At 45.3% G+C, this 19745-nt stretch overlaps 1 protein-coding gene across 1 annotated transcript in view; it reads left to right on the plus strand.

The window, feature by feature from the left end:
- Window positions 1–19032, plus strand: part of LOC120064178 (amyloid-beta A4 protein-like) — a 32569-nt gene extending 13537 nt beyond the window's left edge. The window contains exons 5-17 of the mRNA XM_039014565.1: window positions 10315–10499; window positions 10796–10992; window positions 12627–12760; window positions 13075–13149; window positions 13353–13511; window positions 16228–16356; window positions 16514–16613; window positions 16802–16869; window positions 17078–17222; window positions 17384–17437; window positions 17585–17676; window positions 17905–18051; window positions 18125–19032. Of these exons, the coding sequence (XP_038870493.1) occupies window positions 10315–10499; window positions 10796–10992; window positions 12627–12760; window positions 13075–13149; window positions 13353–13511; window positions 16228–16356; window positions 16514–16613; window positions 16802–16869; window positions 17078–17222; window positions 17384–17437; window positions 17585–17676; window positions 17905–18051; window positions 18125–18226 (1587 nt within the window). The 3' untranslated portion in view covers window positions 18227–19032. The remainder of the gene's footprint in view (window positions 1–10314; window positions 10500–10795; window positions 10993–12626; window positions 12761–13074; window positions 13150–13352; window positions 13512–16227; window positions 16357–16513; window positions 16614–16801; window positions 16870–17077; window positions 17223–17383; window positions 17438–17584; window positions 17677–17904; window positions 18052–18124) is intronic.
- The last annotated feature ends 713 nt before the right edge of the window (window positions 19033–19745 follow it).

Consider the following 19745-nt stretch of genomic DNA (forward strand, 5'->3'; position numbering starts at 1 on the left):
CCTGTGTGCTAAGAGTGTCAGGTTCTTGTCCTGTTCTGGCATTTAGGTCGCCACAGACTAGTACATGTCCCTGGGCCTGGAAATGGTTGATCTCCCCCTCTAGGATGGAGAAGCTGTCATCGTTAAAGTATGGGGATTCTATTGGGAGGGGTATAGGTAGCACACAGAAGGACATTTTTCTCTGTTAAGATAATTTCCTTTTGAATTTCTAGCCAAATGTAAAATGTTCCCTTTTTGACTCATTTAATAGAGTGGGTTAGGTCTGCTCTATACCAAATTAGCATATCCCCTGAGTCTCTTCCCTGTTTCACACGTGGTAGTTTGATGGATTGGACTACCAGCTCTCTGTAACCTAGCAGGAAACCAGTGGGTCCGTCTCCTCAATACCATGTTTCTTGTAGGATGACAATGTCTGTATTTCCAGACATTGGCCAAAGTCAGATGACCTTAGACCTTGTATATTCCAGGTTGAGATAGTACAAGCTTTGTGTTCCATAGTGTCTAGTGTTTTCGTGTGATTTAGGCTCGGACCATTACAGTAGGTGTGAGCAGAGCATGTTGAGCATCTGATACATACCTCTTAGGTCGTAGGATGGTGCTTGGGCGGGTTATTAGTGGGGGTTGGGCCTGTTGCTCTGCTCACAGCCTGGGCATATGTGCAGCTGTCATGTTGAGGTCCTTGCTGCAGGGGTGGGGTGGGGGGGGCAGAAGGGGCATAAGAGTGATCTGGGGGGGCCTATATTGGGTGTGGATAGTGGTTGACTGGTTGGGATGGGGATGTGGTGCTGTGGTCTGTGTGTAGGTCCTCTTGGTGTGGATCCTCTTGGTGCAGGTCCTCCGGGGGGTTCTCGCAGTTCTGGGAGGGTGTCTCACTGGTCTGGGCAGGGTGTCTATTTCTCTGTTGCTCCTGTGTGAGGTGCTGGGGCTGCGGTTGAGGGTGATGTCCTTCAGGGTCCTGGCAAAGGTGGGGACTGCTGCCTTGTAGAGGTTGACCTGGTTGTAAATGCTGTCCAAGTCGGAGTGGTGGGCCAGGTAAACATTTGGTTTTGAGGCACAGTCCCGGCAGGGTGAAAACCAAGTTTTCGTGGTAGCAAGGTAGAGGTAACCACATGTGTGTTGTGGAAAGTGAAAGAGGCTTTTTCAATGCTGTGGCCACCCTTTCCTGCTGGGCTGTCAGGTCATTTGTACCTGTGTGTATTATGATGTGGCTTTTCTGTGTCCTCAGTGGGTGTGGGGGTATTGTGAGGAGAGCTATCCTGTGGGTGAACGGGGCCTGCTGTTAAAACCTCTACTTCATCACCCTCCCGGATCCGGGATCCTCATCATCAAAAAAGCTGACTAGCATAGCCTAGCCTAACGGGACAGGGATATCATATAATATAATTTTCATGAAATCACAAGTCCAATACAGCAAATGAAAGATAAACATCTTGTGAATCCAGCCATCATTTCCGATTTTTTAAATGAATAAGTAGCAACGATTCACCAGAATCTCCGGAGATATTTTGGACACTCACCTAATCTGACCAAAGAACTCATCATAAACTTTACATAAAAATACTTGTAGTATGGCAAATGAAAGATACACTGGTTCTTAAGGCTGTGATCAAGGTCTGAAGTGGGCTGTTCTGTTGGCTTCTCTAGGGGGGTGGCTAGCTCTCTCATGAGTGGTTCATTGTCGCACCTCAGCTTTCTCACCTCCTCCTGTAGTGCTGTTAGCTGGGCTGTGTGTTCCTCTCTCTCCTCCTCAAGTTCTCTCACCTCAGACCGGAGTGTAGCCAGCTCTCTCAGGCAGCCATCTCCACCTTCAGCTCTCTGGGTACTGTAGGGGGGTAGGTGTCGTGCTGGTCTGTTTTGTGTGTCTGTGCTGTCTGAAGTGTGGAGCTCTCTGAGCTCCACCATGTCTCTCTCCAGCTCAGTGAATTTATCCTATCAATGATGGATGAGCAGTGCAGTTGTAGGACCTAGGTGTGTTCAGTGCAGGGGGGGCGACTATCCTCGCCTGCAGGACAGTTTGAAGAGGTGTGATCAGACTCGCTTGGGGTGGATGAGTCATCACCAAGAGAAAGCTTCTCCTGCCGTGCTCTCGCTTTGATTCTGTGGAAGTCCTTTTGGAAATGTATGAAGTTGCACTGCACCACCACCGTTCCATTCTTGTACAGGTTGACAGAAGGTCTCAGTCTCAGGGTCCTTGTTTTCCAGTATTCTGATTTTCCTCTCTCCACCAATACCCTCTCTCTTAAAAGTGGGGTAGTGTGCTGTTATCACTGTGTGCCATCCCCAGGGATGGTCTGTGTTGAAGATTAGGTTGCTTACGTTTCCATTTTTGTAGCAGTCAGCAAAAAGTGTCTCTGGATTGTCCATGAGGAGCTTCTCTTTGTACTCTTTCCGTGCCTTCTCATTTAATATCTTTCTTTATCCTTGTATCCCTTTATCTCTCTCTCTCTCTCTATCAATTCAATTCAATTCAAGGGGCTTTATTGGCATGGGAAACATGTGTTAACATTGCCAAAGCAAGTGAGGTAGATAATATACAAAAGTGAAATAAACAATAAAAATTACACATACAGAAGTTTCAAAACAATAAAGACATTACAAATGTCATATTATATAGATACAGTGTTGTAACAATGTACAAATGGTTAAAGTACACAAGGGAAAATAAATAAGCATAAATATGGGTTGTATTTACAATGGTGTTTGTTCTTCACTGGTTGCCCTTTTCTTGTGGCAACAGGTCACAAATCTTGCTGCTGTGATGGCACACTGTGGAATTTCACCCAGTAGATATGGGAGTTTATCAAAATTGGATTTGTTTTCGAATTCTTTGTGGATCTGTGTAATCTGAGGGAAATATGTCTCTCTAATATGGTCATACATTGGGCAGGAGGTTAGGAAGTGCAGCTCAGTTTCCACCTCATTTTGTGGGCAGTGTGCACATAGCCTGTCTTCTCTTGAGAGCCATGTCTCCCTACGGCGGACTTTCTCAATAGCAAGGCTATGCTCACTGAGTCTGTACATAGTCAAAGCTTTCCTTAAGTTTGGGTCAGTCACAGTGGTCAGGTATTCTGCCACTGTGTACTCTCTGTTTAGGGCCAAATAGCATTCTAGTTTGCTCTGTTTTTTTGTTAATTCTTTCCAATGTGTCAAGTAATTATCTTTTTGTTTTCTCATGATTTGGTTGGGTCTAATTGTGCTGTTGTCCTGGGGCTCTGTGGGGTGTGTTTGTGTTTGTGAACGGAGCCCTAGGACCAGCTTGCTTAGGGGACTCTTCTCCAGGTTCATCTCTCTGTAGGTGATGGCTTTGTTATGGAAGGTTTGGGAATCACTTCCTTTTAGGTGGTTGTAGAATTTAACGGCTCTTTTCTGGATTTTGATAATTAGTGGGTATCGGCCTAATTTTGCTCTGCATGCATTATTTGGTGTTCTACGTTGTACACAGAGGATATTTTTGCAGAGTTCTGCATGCAGAGTCTCAATTTGGTATTTGTCCCATTTTGTGAAGTCTTGGTTGGTGAGCGGACCCCAGACCTCACAACCATAAAGGGCGATGGGCTCTATGACTGATTCAAGTATTTTTAGCCAGATCCTAATTGGTATGTTGAAATTTATGTTCCTTTTGATGGCATAGAATGCCCTTCTTGCCTTGTCTCCCAGATCGTTCACAGCTTTGTGGAAGTTACCTGTGGCGCTGATGTTTAGGCCGAGGTATGTATAGTTTTTTGTGTGCTCTAGCGCAACAGTGTCTAGATGGAATTTGTGGTCTTGGCGACTGGACCTTTTTTGGAACACCATTATTTTGGTCTTACTGAGATTTACTGTCAGGGCCCAGGTCTGACAGAATCTGTGCAGAAGATCTAGGTGCTGCTGTAGGCCCTCCATGGTTGGTGACAGAAGCACCAGATCATCAGCAAACAGTAGACATTTGACTTCGGATTCTAGTAGGGTGAGGCCGGGTGCTGCAGACTGTTCTAGTGCCCGCGCCAATTCGTTGATATATATGTTGAAGAGGGTGGGGCTTAAGCTGCATCCCTGTCTCACCCCACGACCCTGTGTGAAGAAATGTGTGTGTTTTTTGCCAATTTTAACCGCACACTTGTTGTTTGTGTACATGGATTTTATAATGTCGTATGTTTTACCCCCAACACCACTTTCCATCAATTTGAAAAGCAGACCCTCATGCCAAATTGAGTCGAAGGCTTTTTTGAAATCAACAAAGCATGAGAAGACTTTGCCTTTGTTTTGGTTTGTTTGGTTGTCAATTAGGGTGTGTAGGGTGAATACATGGTCTGTTGTACGGTAATTTGGTAAAAAGCCAATTTGACATTTGCTCAGTACATTGTTTTCATTGAGGAAATGTACGAGTCTGCTGTTAATGATAATGCAGAGTATTTTCCCAAGGTTACTGTTGACGCATATTCCACGGTAGTTATTGGGGTCAAATTTGTCTCCACTTTTGTGGATTGGGGTGATCAGTCCTTGGTTCCAAATATTGGGGAAGATGCCAGAGCTAAGGACGATGTTAAAGAGTTTTAGTATAGCCAATTGGAATGTGTTGTCTGTATATTTGATCATTTCATTAAGGATACCATCAACACCACAGGCCTTTTTGGGTTGGAGGGTTTTTATTTTGTCCTGTAACTCATTCAATGTAATTGGAGAATCCAGTGGGTTCTGGTAGTCTTTAATAGTTGATTCTAGGATTTGTATTTGATCATGTATATGTTTTTGCTCTTTATTCTTTGTTATAGAGCCAAAAAGATTGGAGAAGTGGTTTACCCATACATCTCCATTTTGGATAGATAATTCTTCGTGTTGTTGTTTGTTTAGTGTTTTCCAATTTTCCCAGAATTGGTTAGAGTCTATGGATTCTTCAATTACATTGAGCTGATTTCTGACGTGCTGTTCCTTCTTTTTCCGTAGTGTATTTCTGTATTGTTTTAGTGATTCACCATAGTGAAGGCGTAGACTCAGGTTTTCCGGGTCTCTATGTTTTTGGTTGGACAGGTTTCTCAATTTCTTTCTTAGATTTTTGCATTCTTCATCAAACCATTTGTCATTGTTGTTCATTTTCTTCGGTTTTCTATTTGAGATTTTTAGATTTGATAGGGAAGCTGAGAGGTCAAATATACTGTTAAGATTTTCTACTGCCAAGTTTACACCTTCACTATTGCAGTGGAACGTTTTACCCAGGAAATTGTCTAAAAGGGATTGGATTTGTTGTTGCCTAATTGTTTTTTGGTAGGTTTCCAAACTGCATTCCTTCCATCTATAGCATTTCTTAATGTTACTCAGTTCCTTTGGCTTTGATGCCTCATGATTGAGTATTGCTCTGTTCAAGTAGACTGTGATTTTGCTGTGGTCTGATAGGGGTGTCAGTGGGCTGACAGTGAACGCTCTGAGAGACTCTGGGTTGAGGTCAGTGATAAAGTAGTCTACAGTGCTACTGCCAAGAGATGAGCTATAGGTGTACCTACCATAGGAGTCCCCTCGAAGCCTACCATTGACTATGTACATACCCAGCGTGCGACAGAGCTGCAGGAGTTGTGACCCGTTTTTGTTGGTTATGTTGTCATAGTTGTGCCTAGGGGGGCATATGGGGGAGGGAATGCTGTCACCTGCAGGCAGGTGTTTGTCCCCCTGTGTGCTGAGGGTGTCAGGTTCTTGTCCAGTTTTGGCATTTAGGTCGCCACAGACTAATACATGTCCCTGGGCCTGGAAATTATTGATTTCCCCCTCCAGGATGGAGAAGCTGTCTTCATTAAAGTATGGGGATTCTAGTGGGGGGATATAGGTAGCACACAGGAGGACATTTTTCTCTGTTAAGATAATTTCCTTTTGAATTTCTAGCCAAATGTAAAATATTCCTGTTTTGATTAATTTAATGGAGTGAGTTGGGTCTGCTCTATACCAAATTAGCATACCCCCTGAGTCTCTTCCCTGTTTCACACCTGGTAGTTTGGTGGATGGGACTACCAGCTCTCTGTAACCTAGAGGGCAACCAGTGAGTCCGTCTCCTCTATACCATGTTTCTTGCAGGATGACAATGTCTGTATTACCGATTTCTTTGGTGAAGTCCGGGTTCCTGCTCTTTAGGCCAAAGGCAGATGACCTCAGGCCTTGGATATTCCAGGATGATATAGTGAAGGCTTTTTGTTCCATAAAGTGTCCAATGTTGTTGGTCGTGGTTTGGCCTCAGGCCAGTAAGTGTGAGCAGAGCCTGCTGAGCATCTGGTACATGCCGTTGGCTTGGGCGAGTGTAAGAGTGGGGGTTGGGCCTGTTTGCCCGCTCACTACCTGGACGTATGTGTGACTTCCATGTTGATGCCCTCTTTGCGGGGGTGGGGTGCATGGGGTGGGCAGGAGTGGCATAGGTCTGATCTGAGGGGGCCTAAATGGGATGTGGGCATGGTTGATGTAGGGGGGTGTTGATTGGTTGGGGTGGGGGTGTGGATGTGTCTGGGGGTGCTGTGGTCTGGATGTAAGTCCTCTTGGCGTGGGTCCTCTATGTGTAGGTCCAGGGGGGGGGTCCTGCAGGTCTTGGAGGGTGTCTCGCTGGTCTGGGTGGGGTGTCTATTGATCTGTTGCTCCTGTGTGAAGTGTTGGGGCTGCGTTTGAGAGCGATGTCCTTTAGAGTCCGGGCAAAGGTGGGCACTGCTGCCTTGTAGAGGTGGACCTGGTCATAGAGGCTGTTCAAGTCCAGGGTGGAGTGGTGGGCCAGGAAAACATTTGGTTTTGAGGCACAGTCACGGGAAATGCTTGCGTTTACCCGCTGTATTGTAGCAGGGTGTAAGTCTTTTCGTGGTAGCAGGGTGGAGATAACCACTTGTGCATTGGGGAATGTAGAAGAAGCTTTTTCAATCACTCCCTTCAGTGCTGTGGCCACCCTTTCCTGCTGTGCTCTCAGGTCGTTTGTGCCTGTGTGTATTATTATGTGGCTAGGTGAGCCTAGTTTGTCCTCAGACAGAAGGTCTAGGGCGCGCTGGGTGTTTGGACATCAGAGTTTAGACACACTGTGTTTGGGAAAAAGTTTTTTTTCTTCTATATATTTCCCATTTGAGTCCATCAGGAGAACAATCTGTGTCTTGTGTTTGTCCTCAGAGGGCGTGGGGGGGTTGTCAGGAGGGCTATCAGGGTGGCTGACAGGGGTGGTGCTCAGAGGGGGTGAGAGCTGCTAGGCTTGGGGTTTTTCTTTTGTCTGTTCTGCTGTCATGTCGACTCTATGGTCAGGGTCTGGTGTGGACTGTTCTGCTGTGGTGTCGAGACTTTTGTCGGGTGCTGAGGTGGGCTGTTCTGCTGGCTTCTCTGTGGGGGTGGCCTCCTCTCTAGTGGGTTGTTCTCTGTCACACGCCGTCCCCCTCAACCTCTCCTCCAGCAGTCTGATCCTCTCCTCCATCCCCCTCACCCTTTCCTCCAGCAGTCTGCTCCTCTCCTCTAGTGCTCTGTTCTGCTCCTGCTCCTGCTCTTTCTCCTGTTGAAGTTGTCTCACCACTGTCCAGAGTGCAGATATGTCTCTCTCCACCTCCAGCACTCCGGATCTGGTTAAGGGGGTGTTGTTGTGCTGGACTGTTGTCTGGGTCTGTGCTGACTGGAGTGTAATCACCTGCTGTTCTAGCTCCACCTGCCTTACCTCCAGCTGGGTGAATTTATCCTTCATTTCAATGAGGGAGAAGTACTCTGTGCTGGGAGGTTGACTGTCTGCTGAGGGTTGCTCGTCTGTGGGGTTATATGATGAAGAGGTCTGGTCTGACCCGCTTGGGGTGGGGGTATCTTTATCAAGGGAGAGCTTCTCCTGCTGGGCTAATTCTTTGATTAGGTGAAAGTCCAGCTGAAACTGTTTGGGGTTGCCCTGTACAAATACTGTTTCAGACTTATAGAGACTTATATTAGCTGACTCTGAGTCCTCGTTGTCAAGTATCCTGAGTTTCCACCCCTCGTAAACACTCCCTCTCTTAACAGAGGGGTAGTGTGCTAATACAGCACTGTGCCATGCCAGGGGATGGTCTGGTTAATATAGCACTGTGCCATGCCAGGGGATGGTCTGGTTAATATAGCACTGTGCCATGCCAGGGGATGGTCTGGTTAATATAGCACTGTGCCATGCCAGGGGATGGTTTGTGTGGAAGATAAGGTTGCTGATGTTCCCATTTTTGTAATAGTCAGCAAAAAGTGTCTCTTGATTTTCCATAAGGAGCTTCATTTTGTGATCTTTTCTTGCCTTATCATTCTTTACATACACAGGGTACTGCATTTTAATTACCTCTGAACAGCGGGAGGCAGCTTCTAAGGCCTCTCCATTTGGTTGGGGTAGACTATTCGACTCTCCTGCCATTGTTGGGCTAATGGGCTTTGACACCTCTCACTTGACACGTCAGTGCTAGTTGAAGCTGTATCAAGCTGGCAGAATTATGTTAGCATTCAGTCCTTATAAAGTAATGTCATGTATTTTTCTTCTTGGCTTTTGGAAATAGAATACAGTTTCAGACTAAACATTACTCACTCAGTTCCAGGTTGGGTGGTGTTTTCAGGTTTCTGTTGTTTTCCAGAGAATTTGCTGTATAGAATAATAATCCTTGGTAGTTGGGAACCTTTCAGGTGATTCCGTAATTCCGTCCAAAATCAGGTTGTAGATTTTGAGTTTTGATTTGAAGTGAGGGTTATGTTGTAGAGGGTAGCATCCTGTATGTGTTCCTGACAAAAAATCCAAGTTCATCTAACTCTAAATCTATCTTTTTTAAAGAAGATGCTGAAAAATGCAGGAGCTCATCTGATCGTGACCTCTGCTCTGTTTCTCTCTGTCTCTCTCTCTATCTTTCTCTCTATTATTTTCTCCTCCTCTCTGCTCTCTCCATCTATCTAGTATTCTCTCCTCCTCTCGCTCTCTCTCTCGTATTCTCTACTCCTCTCTCCATCTATCTAGTGTTCTCTCTATCTATCTAGTGTTCTCTCATCTATCTAGTGTTCTCTCTATCTATCTAGTGTTCTCTCATCTATCTAGTGTTCTCTCTAACTATATAGTGTTCTCTCATCTATCTAGTGTTCTCTCTATCTATCTAGTGTTCTCTCATCTATCTAGTGTTCTCTCATCTATCTAGTGTTCTCTCATCTATCTAGTGTTCTCTCATCTATCTAGTGTTCTCTCTATCTATCTAGTGTTCTCTCTATCTATCTAGTGTTCTCTCTATCTATCTAGTGTTCTCTCATCTATCTAGTGTTCTCTCATCTATCTAGTGTTCTCTGTATCTATCTAGTGTTCTCTCATCTATCTAGTGTTCTCTCATCTATCTAGTGTTCTCTCATCTATCTAGTGTTCTCTCATCTATCTAGTGTTCTCTCTATCTATCTAGTGTTCTCTCTATCTATCTAGTGTTCTCTCTATCTATCTAGTGTTCTCTCTATCTATCTAGTGTTCTCTCTATCTATCTAGTGTTCTCTCATCTATCTAGTGTTCTCTCATCTATCTAGTGTTCTCATCTATCTAGTGTTCTCTCTATCTATCTAGTGTTCTCTCATCTATCTAGTGTTCTCTCATCTATCTAGTGTTCTCTCATCTATCTAGTGTTCTCTCTATCTATCTAGTGTTCTCTGTATCTATCTAGTGTTCTCTGTATCTATCTAGTGTTCTCTGTATCTATCTAGTGTTCTCTCATCTATCTAGTGTTCTCTCTATCTAGTGTTCTCTCATCTATCTAGTGTTCTCTCATCTATCTAGTGTTCTCTCTAACTATCTAGTGTTCTCTCATCTATCTAGTGTTCTCTCTATCTATCTAGTGTTCTCTCATCTATCTAGTGTTCTCTCATCTATCTAGTGTTCTCTTATCTATCTAGTGTTCTCTCATCTATCTAGTGTTCTCTCATCTATCTAGTGTTCTCTCTATCTATCTAGTGTTCTCTCTATCTATCTAGTGTTCTCTCTATCTATCTAGTGTTCTCTCTATCTATCTAGTGTTCTCTCATCTATCTAGTGTTCTCTCTATCTATCTAGTGTTCTCTCTATCTATCTAGTGTTCTCTTTCCTTTCTCTCTAATATTCTGGGAGAGTGTGTGCTGTGCTGTGGTCACTCAGCAATTTTTTGTCTCCATCCATCCATTCCTGCAAGCCTGAATCCTCTCATCCTATCCTACCTCCTTCAATTATTTCACCCAGAGCTATAATTGTAAGAAGTCAACCAGAGCTATAATTGTAAGAAGGTTCTTTTTTGCATCATATGATTGTTTTTTCCTGACCATGTGACCTGACCAGGAAACCGTCTAGAGATATGCAATTGCGTGTAAAGACCTGTGTAGATTCTTTCAAATTACTATTATTATCAGTCCTGTGGAGACCGCACCATGAATCTCCATGACTACGGCATGCTGTTGCCATGTGGCATCGACCTTTTCCGAGGGGTGGAGTTTGTGTGTTGCCCGGCAGACACGCATCGCGAGTCAGAGAGCGTCGAGCTGACTGAGTCTGACGTGTGGTGGGGCGGAGCCGAGACTGAATACACCGATAACGGGTATACACACATGCGCACATATGCACACACACACACACACACACACACACACACACACACACACACACACACACACACACACACACACACACACACACACACACACACACACACACACACACACACAAAGGCACAAGCACGGGTGCATACAGTCAAACACAAACACACAGACAATTAAGCACACATATATAATCTTAAATGCTTACTCAAGTTCATAAACCAGTGGTTAAACACTTTTGACAGATAACCTTCACAACCAGACTACACACACTCACGAACACCCACCCTCCCTACAGCATGCTTCACCAGGCGGATCAGGGGGCTGCCACCACTGAGGATGATGAGGATGCCTTCGATAGGGACGAGGACGGTGACGGTGATGAGGATGAAGATGATGTGACTGACAAACGGGACAGTGGTGAACGCACCTCCAACATCGCCATGACAACTACCACCCCGACCACCACTGAGTCGGTTGAGGAAGTTGTCAGAGGTAAGAACACGCCATGGATGGAAAGAGAGAAATACTTGTTGGTTGGTTTGTGGAGATGGATAAGATGGAGTGTGTACGTTTGAACATGTTATGTTCATGTTATGTACCCAAGCAGTGTGTGTGTTTGTGTGTGTTTGCTCTGTGTGTATGTGTACATACCACGTGTCGTGTGTTTAAGAGTGTGTGTGTGTCTCTCTGAGGTATGTAGGGCATGTGCTGAGTCGGCCCTCTGTGCCCCTTACCTTGGGCCTTGTCCACCCTGCTGTCTACCTTTCTGAGCCGGCTGTCTGTCTGACACCGTCTACCTGTCTGTCTGATGTCTCTTATGACACTTGGAGCATAAGTGATTCAGTGGGGTTGGGTTAAATGCGGAAGACACATTTTGCTTGAATGCATTCAGTTGTTCAACTGACTAGGTATCCCTCTTCCCTTATGTACTACCAGCTCTGAAAGGGGAAAATGTTTCTGTTCTAGATTAAGCAACACGTTGGTCAATGAAGGAAAATGGTCAATAAAAAAACACTGCATTTAGACCTTTTATTGGTCTTTAATTTTCCTGAGTCCAGGGTCTGAGTCCAGGGTCTGAGTCCAGGGTCTGAGTCCAGGGTCTGAGTCCAGGGTCTGAGTCCAGGGTCTGAGTCCAGGGTCTGAGTCCAGGGTCTGAGTCCAGGGTCTGAGTCCAGGGTCTGAGTCCAGGGTCTGAGTCCAGGGTCTGAGTCCAGGGTCTGAGTCCATCTCAGCTATTCAATACTGTGGGAAGTGCAGAGGGTTCCTATCAATATAGTCTGATCTAGTGGGTGTACAGACAGAGGTTAACCTTTCGATTACGTCATTCTGGTTTAAAAAAGAGATAGAGACTTTAAGAAACACCTGAGAAATGAGGAACTATCTAAGCAGGAAAATAGCCATCACACTCCCTCCCTCACTTAACCTTTTACTGCTTTCGCAACAATTCTCTTACTCACTCCATCACATACTAACCAGCTCAATAACACTGGAGCTTATGAGTCTCGTGTGTGTGCGACAATATTTATGTCTAGTGATTTATGCTGGTCTGACGTGTGTGTGTGTGTGTGTGTGTGTGTGTGTGTGTGTGTGTGTGTGTGTGTGTGTGTGTGTGTGTGTGTGTGTGTGTGTGTGTGTGTGTGTGTGTGTGTGTGTGTGTGTGTGTTAATGAGTTCATGTCCTAACTGGCTTAACCTAACAACAGCAGTCTCTCTTCATATGACTGTATCAGTGTGGGTCAGTGGGTTGAGTCTGTTTTCCTGTCCCTCTCTTTTCTGGTACTTTCCGCCCAGTTAAGCACAACATTCCTCAGCGGGAGAGGATGACTCAGCGCCTGCCCTGATTCACTTATCTTATCTCCAGTCTCCCACATCACACACAAACACACACACACACGTCAAGGCAAACAGATATATGACCTGTCACTCGCTGGCTGACAGACTTAGCTGCTGTAATCTATCTGTGCCACCAGACAGGACTCCAACGTCTTAGTACAGTTTTATATTACAGTGGCAGATAATGCAGACTTGTGGGAGGAGGATATGTCACTGTTTAACAGTTAACTTCTCTCTCTGGACCCTTTTGTGGACATCCACTTTCCGCTCTACCGCTCCTCCCCTCTCCCCCAGTGCCCACCACGGCCCCTCCCCCCCCTGACGCAGTGGACCATTACTTGGAGTCTACCGGAGACGACAACGAACACGCCGACTTCCAGAAGGCCAAGGAGAGTCTGGAGGCCAAGCACCGCGAGAGGATGTCCCAGGTGTGTGTGTTTGAACTAGAGAGAGTCAGTCAGTCAGTTTTGTCACGTCACCACATTAACAGCGAGAATAGTTATATTCTGCCCATAACACAGCATATCAACACACACACACAGGGTGACGATAACTGACCTTGGGTTTGTGATGTGATGATGCAAAGGTTCCAAATGAACAATGTTACACATTCCCAGTTACCCCACCAAGTCATATTAGGGGCAAAAGCACTGGTGTACGTATGTGTGTATATGAGAGAGAGAGAGAAGTATCCCTTCTCTGATGTGAACTGAAAGGTGTGTTTTCTGATGTCTCTCTCCAGGTGATGAGAGAGTGGGAGGCGGCAGAGAGACAGGCCAAGAGTCTCCCTCACGCTGACAAGAAGGCTGTCATTCAGGTACCTGGGCTGTGTGTGCACGCGCAGTGTATATAGTTTTTATTTACCCTTAATTATGACATGGAGTCATACTGAAACCAAGGTCTCTTTTACAGATGAGCCCTGTATACACATCAATACACATGCGTGCCTATGTGCGTGTCAGTAATGTGTGTGTGTGTATACTAGTGTGTATTAATGTTTCTGTGTGCTCTTGTGTGCAGCACTTCCAGGAGAAGGTGGAGGCCCTGGAGCAGGAGGCAGCAGGAGAGAGACAGCAGCTGGTTGAGACCCACATGGCCCGGGTGGAGGCCCTGCTCAACAGCTGCCGTCGCATGGCCCTGGATAACTACCTTAGCGCCCTGCAGGCCAACCCACCCAGGGTATATACAGTATATACTGAACAAAAATATAAACTCAACATGTAAAGTGTTGGTTTCATGAGCTGAAATAAAACATCCCAGAAATGTTCCATACGAACAAAAATATTATTTCTCTCAAATTTTGTGCACAAACTTGTGTTTCATCCCTGTTAGTGATCATTTCTCCTTTGCCAAGATAATCCATCCACCTGACAGGTGTGGCATAGTAAGAAGCTGATTAAACAGCGTGATCATTACACAGGTGCACCCTGTGCTGGGGACAAAAAAAATACCTCTCAAAAATGTGCAGTTTTGTCACACAGCATAATGCCACAGATGTCTCAAGTTTTGAGGGAGCATGCAATTGGCATGCTGACTGCAGAAATGTCCAACAGAGCTGTTGCCAGAGAATTGAATGTTAATTTCTCTACCATAAGCCACCTCCAAGGTTGTTTTAGAGAATTTGGCAGTACATCCAACCAGCTTCACATCCACAGACCACGTATATGGCGTTGTGTGGGCGAGCTGTTTGCTGATGTCAACGTTGTGAATAGTGTCCCATGGGGTTATGGTATGGACAGGCATAACCTACAGACAATGAACACAATTGGATTTTATCAAGATAGTGTCAAGATCCATTGTCATGCCATCCGTCGCCATCACCTCATGTTTCAGCATCTGTACACAATTCCTGGAAGCTGAAAATGTCCCAGCACCTGTTGCTGACAGGTGTATAAAATCGAGCACACAACTATGCAATCTCCGTAGACAAACATTTGTAGTAGAATGGCCCGTACTGAAGAGCTCAGTGCCTTTCAACGTGGCACCGTCATAGGATGCCACCTTTCCAACAAGTCAGTTCGTCAAATTTCTGCCATGCTAGAGCTGCCCTGGTCAACTGTAAGTGTCATTTTTGTGAAGTGGAAGCGTCTAGGTGCAACAACGGCTCAGCCACGAAGTGATAGGCCACACAAGCTCACAGAACAGGACCACCAAGTGCTGAAGCGAGTAAAATGGGTCTGTCCTCGGTTGCAACACTCATTACTGAGTTCAAAACTGCCTCTGGAAGCAATCTCAGCACAATAACTGTTTGTCTGGAGCTTCTGCTTCTGCCCATAAGAGTAGCCGCACACAAGCCTAAGATCACCATGCGCAATGCCAAGCGTCGACTAGTGTGGTGTAAAGCCTGCTTCCATTGGACTCTGGAGCAGTGGAAACGCGTTCTCTGGAGTGATGAATCACGCTTCACCATCTGGCAGTCTAACGGATGAATCTGGGTTTGGCGGATGCCAGGAGAATGTTACCTGACACAAAGCAGAGAACCAACTGTAAAGTTTGGTGAGAAGGAATAATGGTCTGGGCCTGTTTTTCATGGTTCGGGCTAGGCCCCTAAGTTCCAGTGAAGGGTAATCTTAACTCTACAGAATTCAATGACATTCTAGACAATTCTATGCTTCCAAATTTGTGGCAACAGTTTGGGGAAGGCCCTTACCTCACAAGTCCTCAACTGGCAACTTCATTAAGTAGTACCCGCAAAACACCAGTCTCAACGTCAACAGTGAAGAGGCGACTCTGGGATGCAAAGAAAAAGCCATATCTCAGACTGGCCAATAAAAATTGAATATTAAGATGGGCTAAAGAACATAGACACTGGACAGAGGAACTCTGCCTAGAAGGCCAGCATCCAGGAGTCACCTCTTCACTGTTGACGTTGAGACTGGTGTTTTGCGGGTACTAGTTAATGAAGCTGCCAGTTGAGAACTTGTGAGACGTCTGTTTATCAAACTAGACACTCTAATGTACTTGTCCTCTTGCTCACTTGTGCACCCACTACTCTTTTTATTCTGGTTTGAGCTGTTCTGTGAAGGGAGTAGTACACCGCGTTGTACGAGATCTTCAGTTTCTTGGCAATTTCTCGCATGGAATAGCCTTAATTTCTCAGAACAAGAATAGACAGACAAGTTTCAGAAGAAAGTTCTTTGTTTCTGGCCATTTTGAGCCTGTAATCGAACAGACAAATGCTGATGCTCCAGATACTCAACTAGTCTAAAGAAGGCCAGTTTTATTGCTTCTTTAATCAGAACAACAATTTTCAGCTGTGCTAAAATAATTGCAAAAGGGTTGTCTAATGATCAATTAGCCTTTTAAAATGATAAACTTTGATTAGCTAGCAAAATATGCCATTGGAACACAGGAGTGATGGTTGCTGATAATGGGTCTCTGTACACCGATGTAGATATTCCACAAAAATTCAGCCGTTTCCAGCTACAATAGTCATTTACAACATCAACAATGTCTATACTGTATTTCTGATCAATTTGATGTTATTTTAATGGACAAAAATTGTGCTTTTCTTTCAAAAACAAGGACATTTCTAAGTGACCCTAAACTTTTGAACGGTAGTGTGTGTATAATATATATATAGATACTGTATATAGATATACATATTGTCTATATATATATATCTATATCTATCCCTAACCGTGTATAATGTACACAGATACTCACTCATTACATACTGTACATATTCTCTCACTGTGGATACCCACTGACCAGTCATTCTCACTATAATCAAACACATCCTCACTTGTCCACACACGTTGTCCACATCAATACCTCTTATTTCTCTCTTTCTGTCTCTGTCCCGCTTCTCTCACTTTCTCTCTTGCTCTCTCCCTCATTTCACTTTCTTCTCCTCCATCCCCTTCTCCCCCTCCCCCCACCCTCTCCCCCTTAGCCTCGTCAGGTGCTGGGCCTTTTGAAGAAGTATGTCCGTGCAGAGCAGAAGGACAGACAACACACCCTGAAACACTACGAACACGTCCGCATGGTCGACCCCAAGAAGGCTGCTCAGATCCGACCCCAGGTACCCCCACTCCCCCCAACCACTATAATACACTACACTACCCATAAGCCCCTATGCTTACCCTTCAACCTACTATAATACACTACACTACATTCAGCCCATTCATTCACTCTGTGTCCCGTGTAACTCCTTTGACCTCAGCACTTCTGACTTCCAGGTGATGACCCACCTGCTTGCGATTGACGAGAGGATGAACCAATCTCTGGGGCTGCTCTTCAAAGTGCCCAGCATGGCCAACAAAATCCAAGACCAAGTTTGTGAGTGTCCACCCTACTCTTACCCATATACTGCAGTTTCATGTTATTATTCAGTCCATACACAGTGTAATACTATATTGTGTTATTACAGAGATAATGTACCTACTATACCTTTTCCTTTCTGGCTTGTTCATTCTGTCTCCTTTTCCTTCTATTTTCCCCTTCTGTCTCTGTCTCTGTGTGTGTAGCGATCCTGATGCAGAGGGTTCAGTCAGAGCTGTCTCAGCAAGTCTCATCTCTGCAGAGTGATGAGAGGGTGAGTTTTACACACAGGCATGCACACTCTCATTCATAAAAATGTTACAATCTCTCCTATCTCACACACACCAGGGCTGGGACCAATTCAAATGGAAGGCAGTCAATTCAGGAAGTGATTTTAATTTAAAAAATCTAAAATATAACTGTTATTGAAGTTTACTTGACACACACACTGAAAGTCAGTCATGTGTATCCTGTGTTTGCAGACTGATGTCAGGGTGAGCTATGGGAACGATGCCCTGATGCCTGACCAGGCCTACAGCTCTGCCCCTCTGGACCCTGGCATGGGCCTGGACAGACTCGGCTTCATCCACCCAGAGAGTTTCAACCAACCCAACACCGACAACCATGGTAACACACTAACACAACACAACACACTAACACAACCAGCCTAACACACAGCCTAGAAAACCACGGAAATACACACACAGAACAGCTGTTTTGTGCATTATTTATTAAATTGGTCATGCTCTAAAGCTTTTTGTCAGTGAGTGTTTCCTCTGTTAAAACAGTTGAGCCTGTTGACGCTCGTCCAGTTCCAGATAGAGGTCTGCCCACTCGGCCTGGTAAGTGTGTGTGTGTGTTCCTATAGTATGTGTATGATTGTGTTTATGCTGTATGGGTATGTTTGCGGTTTCTGTTGTGTTTGTCTCTTTGATTATGTGTGTATGTTTGTATGGTGTATGATGCTCTCTCTCTCTGTGTGTGTTGAGTCTCTGCTCTGAGGCCTGAGGAGTTCCCTGAGGTGCGGATGGAGAAAGGAGAGCAGCAAAGCGCCAGCTATGAAGTGCATCATCAAAAATTGGTACGGAAACATTCAGTACCTATACACTGGTACAGGTTCGTACATGTATACATCACAAACTGGCTCAGTAGTTCACATGTTTATGATAGAAACGGGAACATTTCTATAATGGCTTATCTGTGCATTGGAGACTTGTAAACACAGTTCTCATCACAGTCTATACCTGCAGAAACACTCAACAAATACTCACCATATCCAGTTGACAGGTGTTGTGTTGATTATTACCAGGTGTTCTTTGCTGAGGATGTTGGCTCCAACAAGGGTGCCATCATTGGGCTGATGGTGGGTGGGGTTATCATAGCGACAGTCATCGTCATCACTCTGATCATGCTGAGGAAGAAGCAGTACACCTCCATCCATCACGGAGTCATCGAGGTAAGACAGAGTGTGTGTGTTTGCATGCGTGTGTATTCTGTACCTGTGTGTTAACCTGGTGTGTGTGTTGCAGGTGGATGCTGCAGTGACCCCAGAGGAGCGACACCTGTCCAAGATGCAGCAGAACGGTTATGAGAACCCCACCTACAAGTTCTTCGAACAGATGCAGAACTAAGGAGCTACTCTTTGATCCCTCACTGACCCTGAACCCTCCTTAACCCCTCACACCTAGGCCCCGTTGCATATTGGTCCCTAAACCCTTCTCCTAGCTCCTACTCTTATTTTCAATGGATCTTAAAGGACTTGATAGGTGAAACCAGTATGACTGAAGCTCCACGTAAATATATTGGGTTAGAAAGAGCCGTGGTCATATTACTTATAGCCACCCAGGGGTAGTGAAGGCCAAGGGGCTAGGAGCCAAAATGGAACCAAGCCACACACTCTCCATCCCTTCCTCGTAGAGTGCAGCACATCAACATCCATAGCTGCCATTAGTCAGACAAGGGTATCCTTCTTCACCTACACATTTTTAGCCAATCACAGATGAGATCCCGTAGCGTTTGTACAGAATAGAGAAACACATTGATTTATCTGTCCATGTATCTGTGGGTTGGTTGGCCCTCCCCCATAGTACAGCACTCACATCTCTAAGAGGGCTAAACAGAGGCCTCATATACACCTGTAATCTTCCTCGCTCTGAAGCACTCTCCTCTCCCCCTCCATCTCTCCTACGCACTCCTCTCCCACTGCTCCTCTCAGATGACGGCTGTGCTGTTTTTGGTGATGACATAACAGCTCTTAGTGCTAGCGAAGGGAGGATGGGCTCAGTCTACCCTGAGCTCCTCTCTGCAGGATTATATCCCAAGAGTTTCAGGTTTGTTTTTCAGGTAAAACATATATACAAAAAATATACACTGCTCAAAAAAATAAAGGGAACACTAAAATAACACAGCCTAGATCTGAATGAATGAAATTTTCTTATTAAATACTTATTTCTTTACATAGTTGAATGTGCTGACAACAAAATCACACAAAAATGATCAATGGAAATCAAATGTATCAACCCACGGAGGTCTGGATTTGGAGTCACACTCAAAATTAAAGTGTAAAACCACAATACAGGCTGATCCAACTTTGATGTAATGTCCTTAAAACAAGTCAAAATGAGGCTCAGTAGTGTGTGTGGCCTCCACGTGCCTGTATGACCTCCCTACAACGCCTGGGCATGCTCCTGATGAGGTGGCGGATGGTTTCCTGAGGGATCTCCTGCCAGACCTGGACTAAAGCATCCGCCAACTCCTGGACAGTCTGTGGTGCAACGTGGCGTTGGTGGATGGAGCGAGACATGATGTCCCAGATGTGCTCAATTGGATTCAGGTCTGGGGAACGGGCGGGCCAGTCCATAGCATCAATGCCTTCCTCTTGCAGGAACTGCTGACACACTCCAGCCACATGAGGTCTAGCATTGTCTTGCATTAGGAGGAACCCAGGGCCAACCGCACCAGCATATGGTCTCACAAGGGGTCTGAGGATCTCATCTCGGTACCTAATGGCAGTCAGGCTACCTCTGGCGAGCGCATGGAGGGCTGTGCGGCCCCCCAAAGAAATGCCACCCCACACCATGACTGACCCACCGCCAAACCGGTCATGCTGGAGGATGTTGCAGGCAGCAGAACATTCTCCATGGCGTCTCC

Source organism: Salvelinus namaycush, chromosome 19, assembly GCF_016432855.1.
Source record: "Salvelinus namaycush isolate Seneca chromosome 19, SaNama_1.0, whole genome shotgun sequence".
Taxonomy (NCBI): domain Eukaryota; kingdom Metazoa; phylum Chordata; class Actinopteri; order Salmoniformes; family Salmonidae; genus Salvelinus; species Salvelinus namaycush.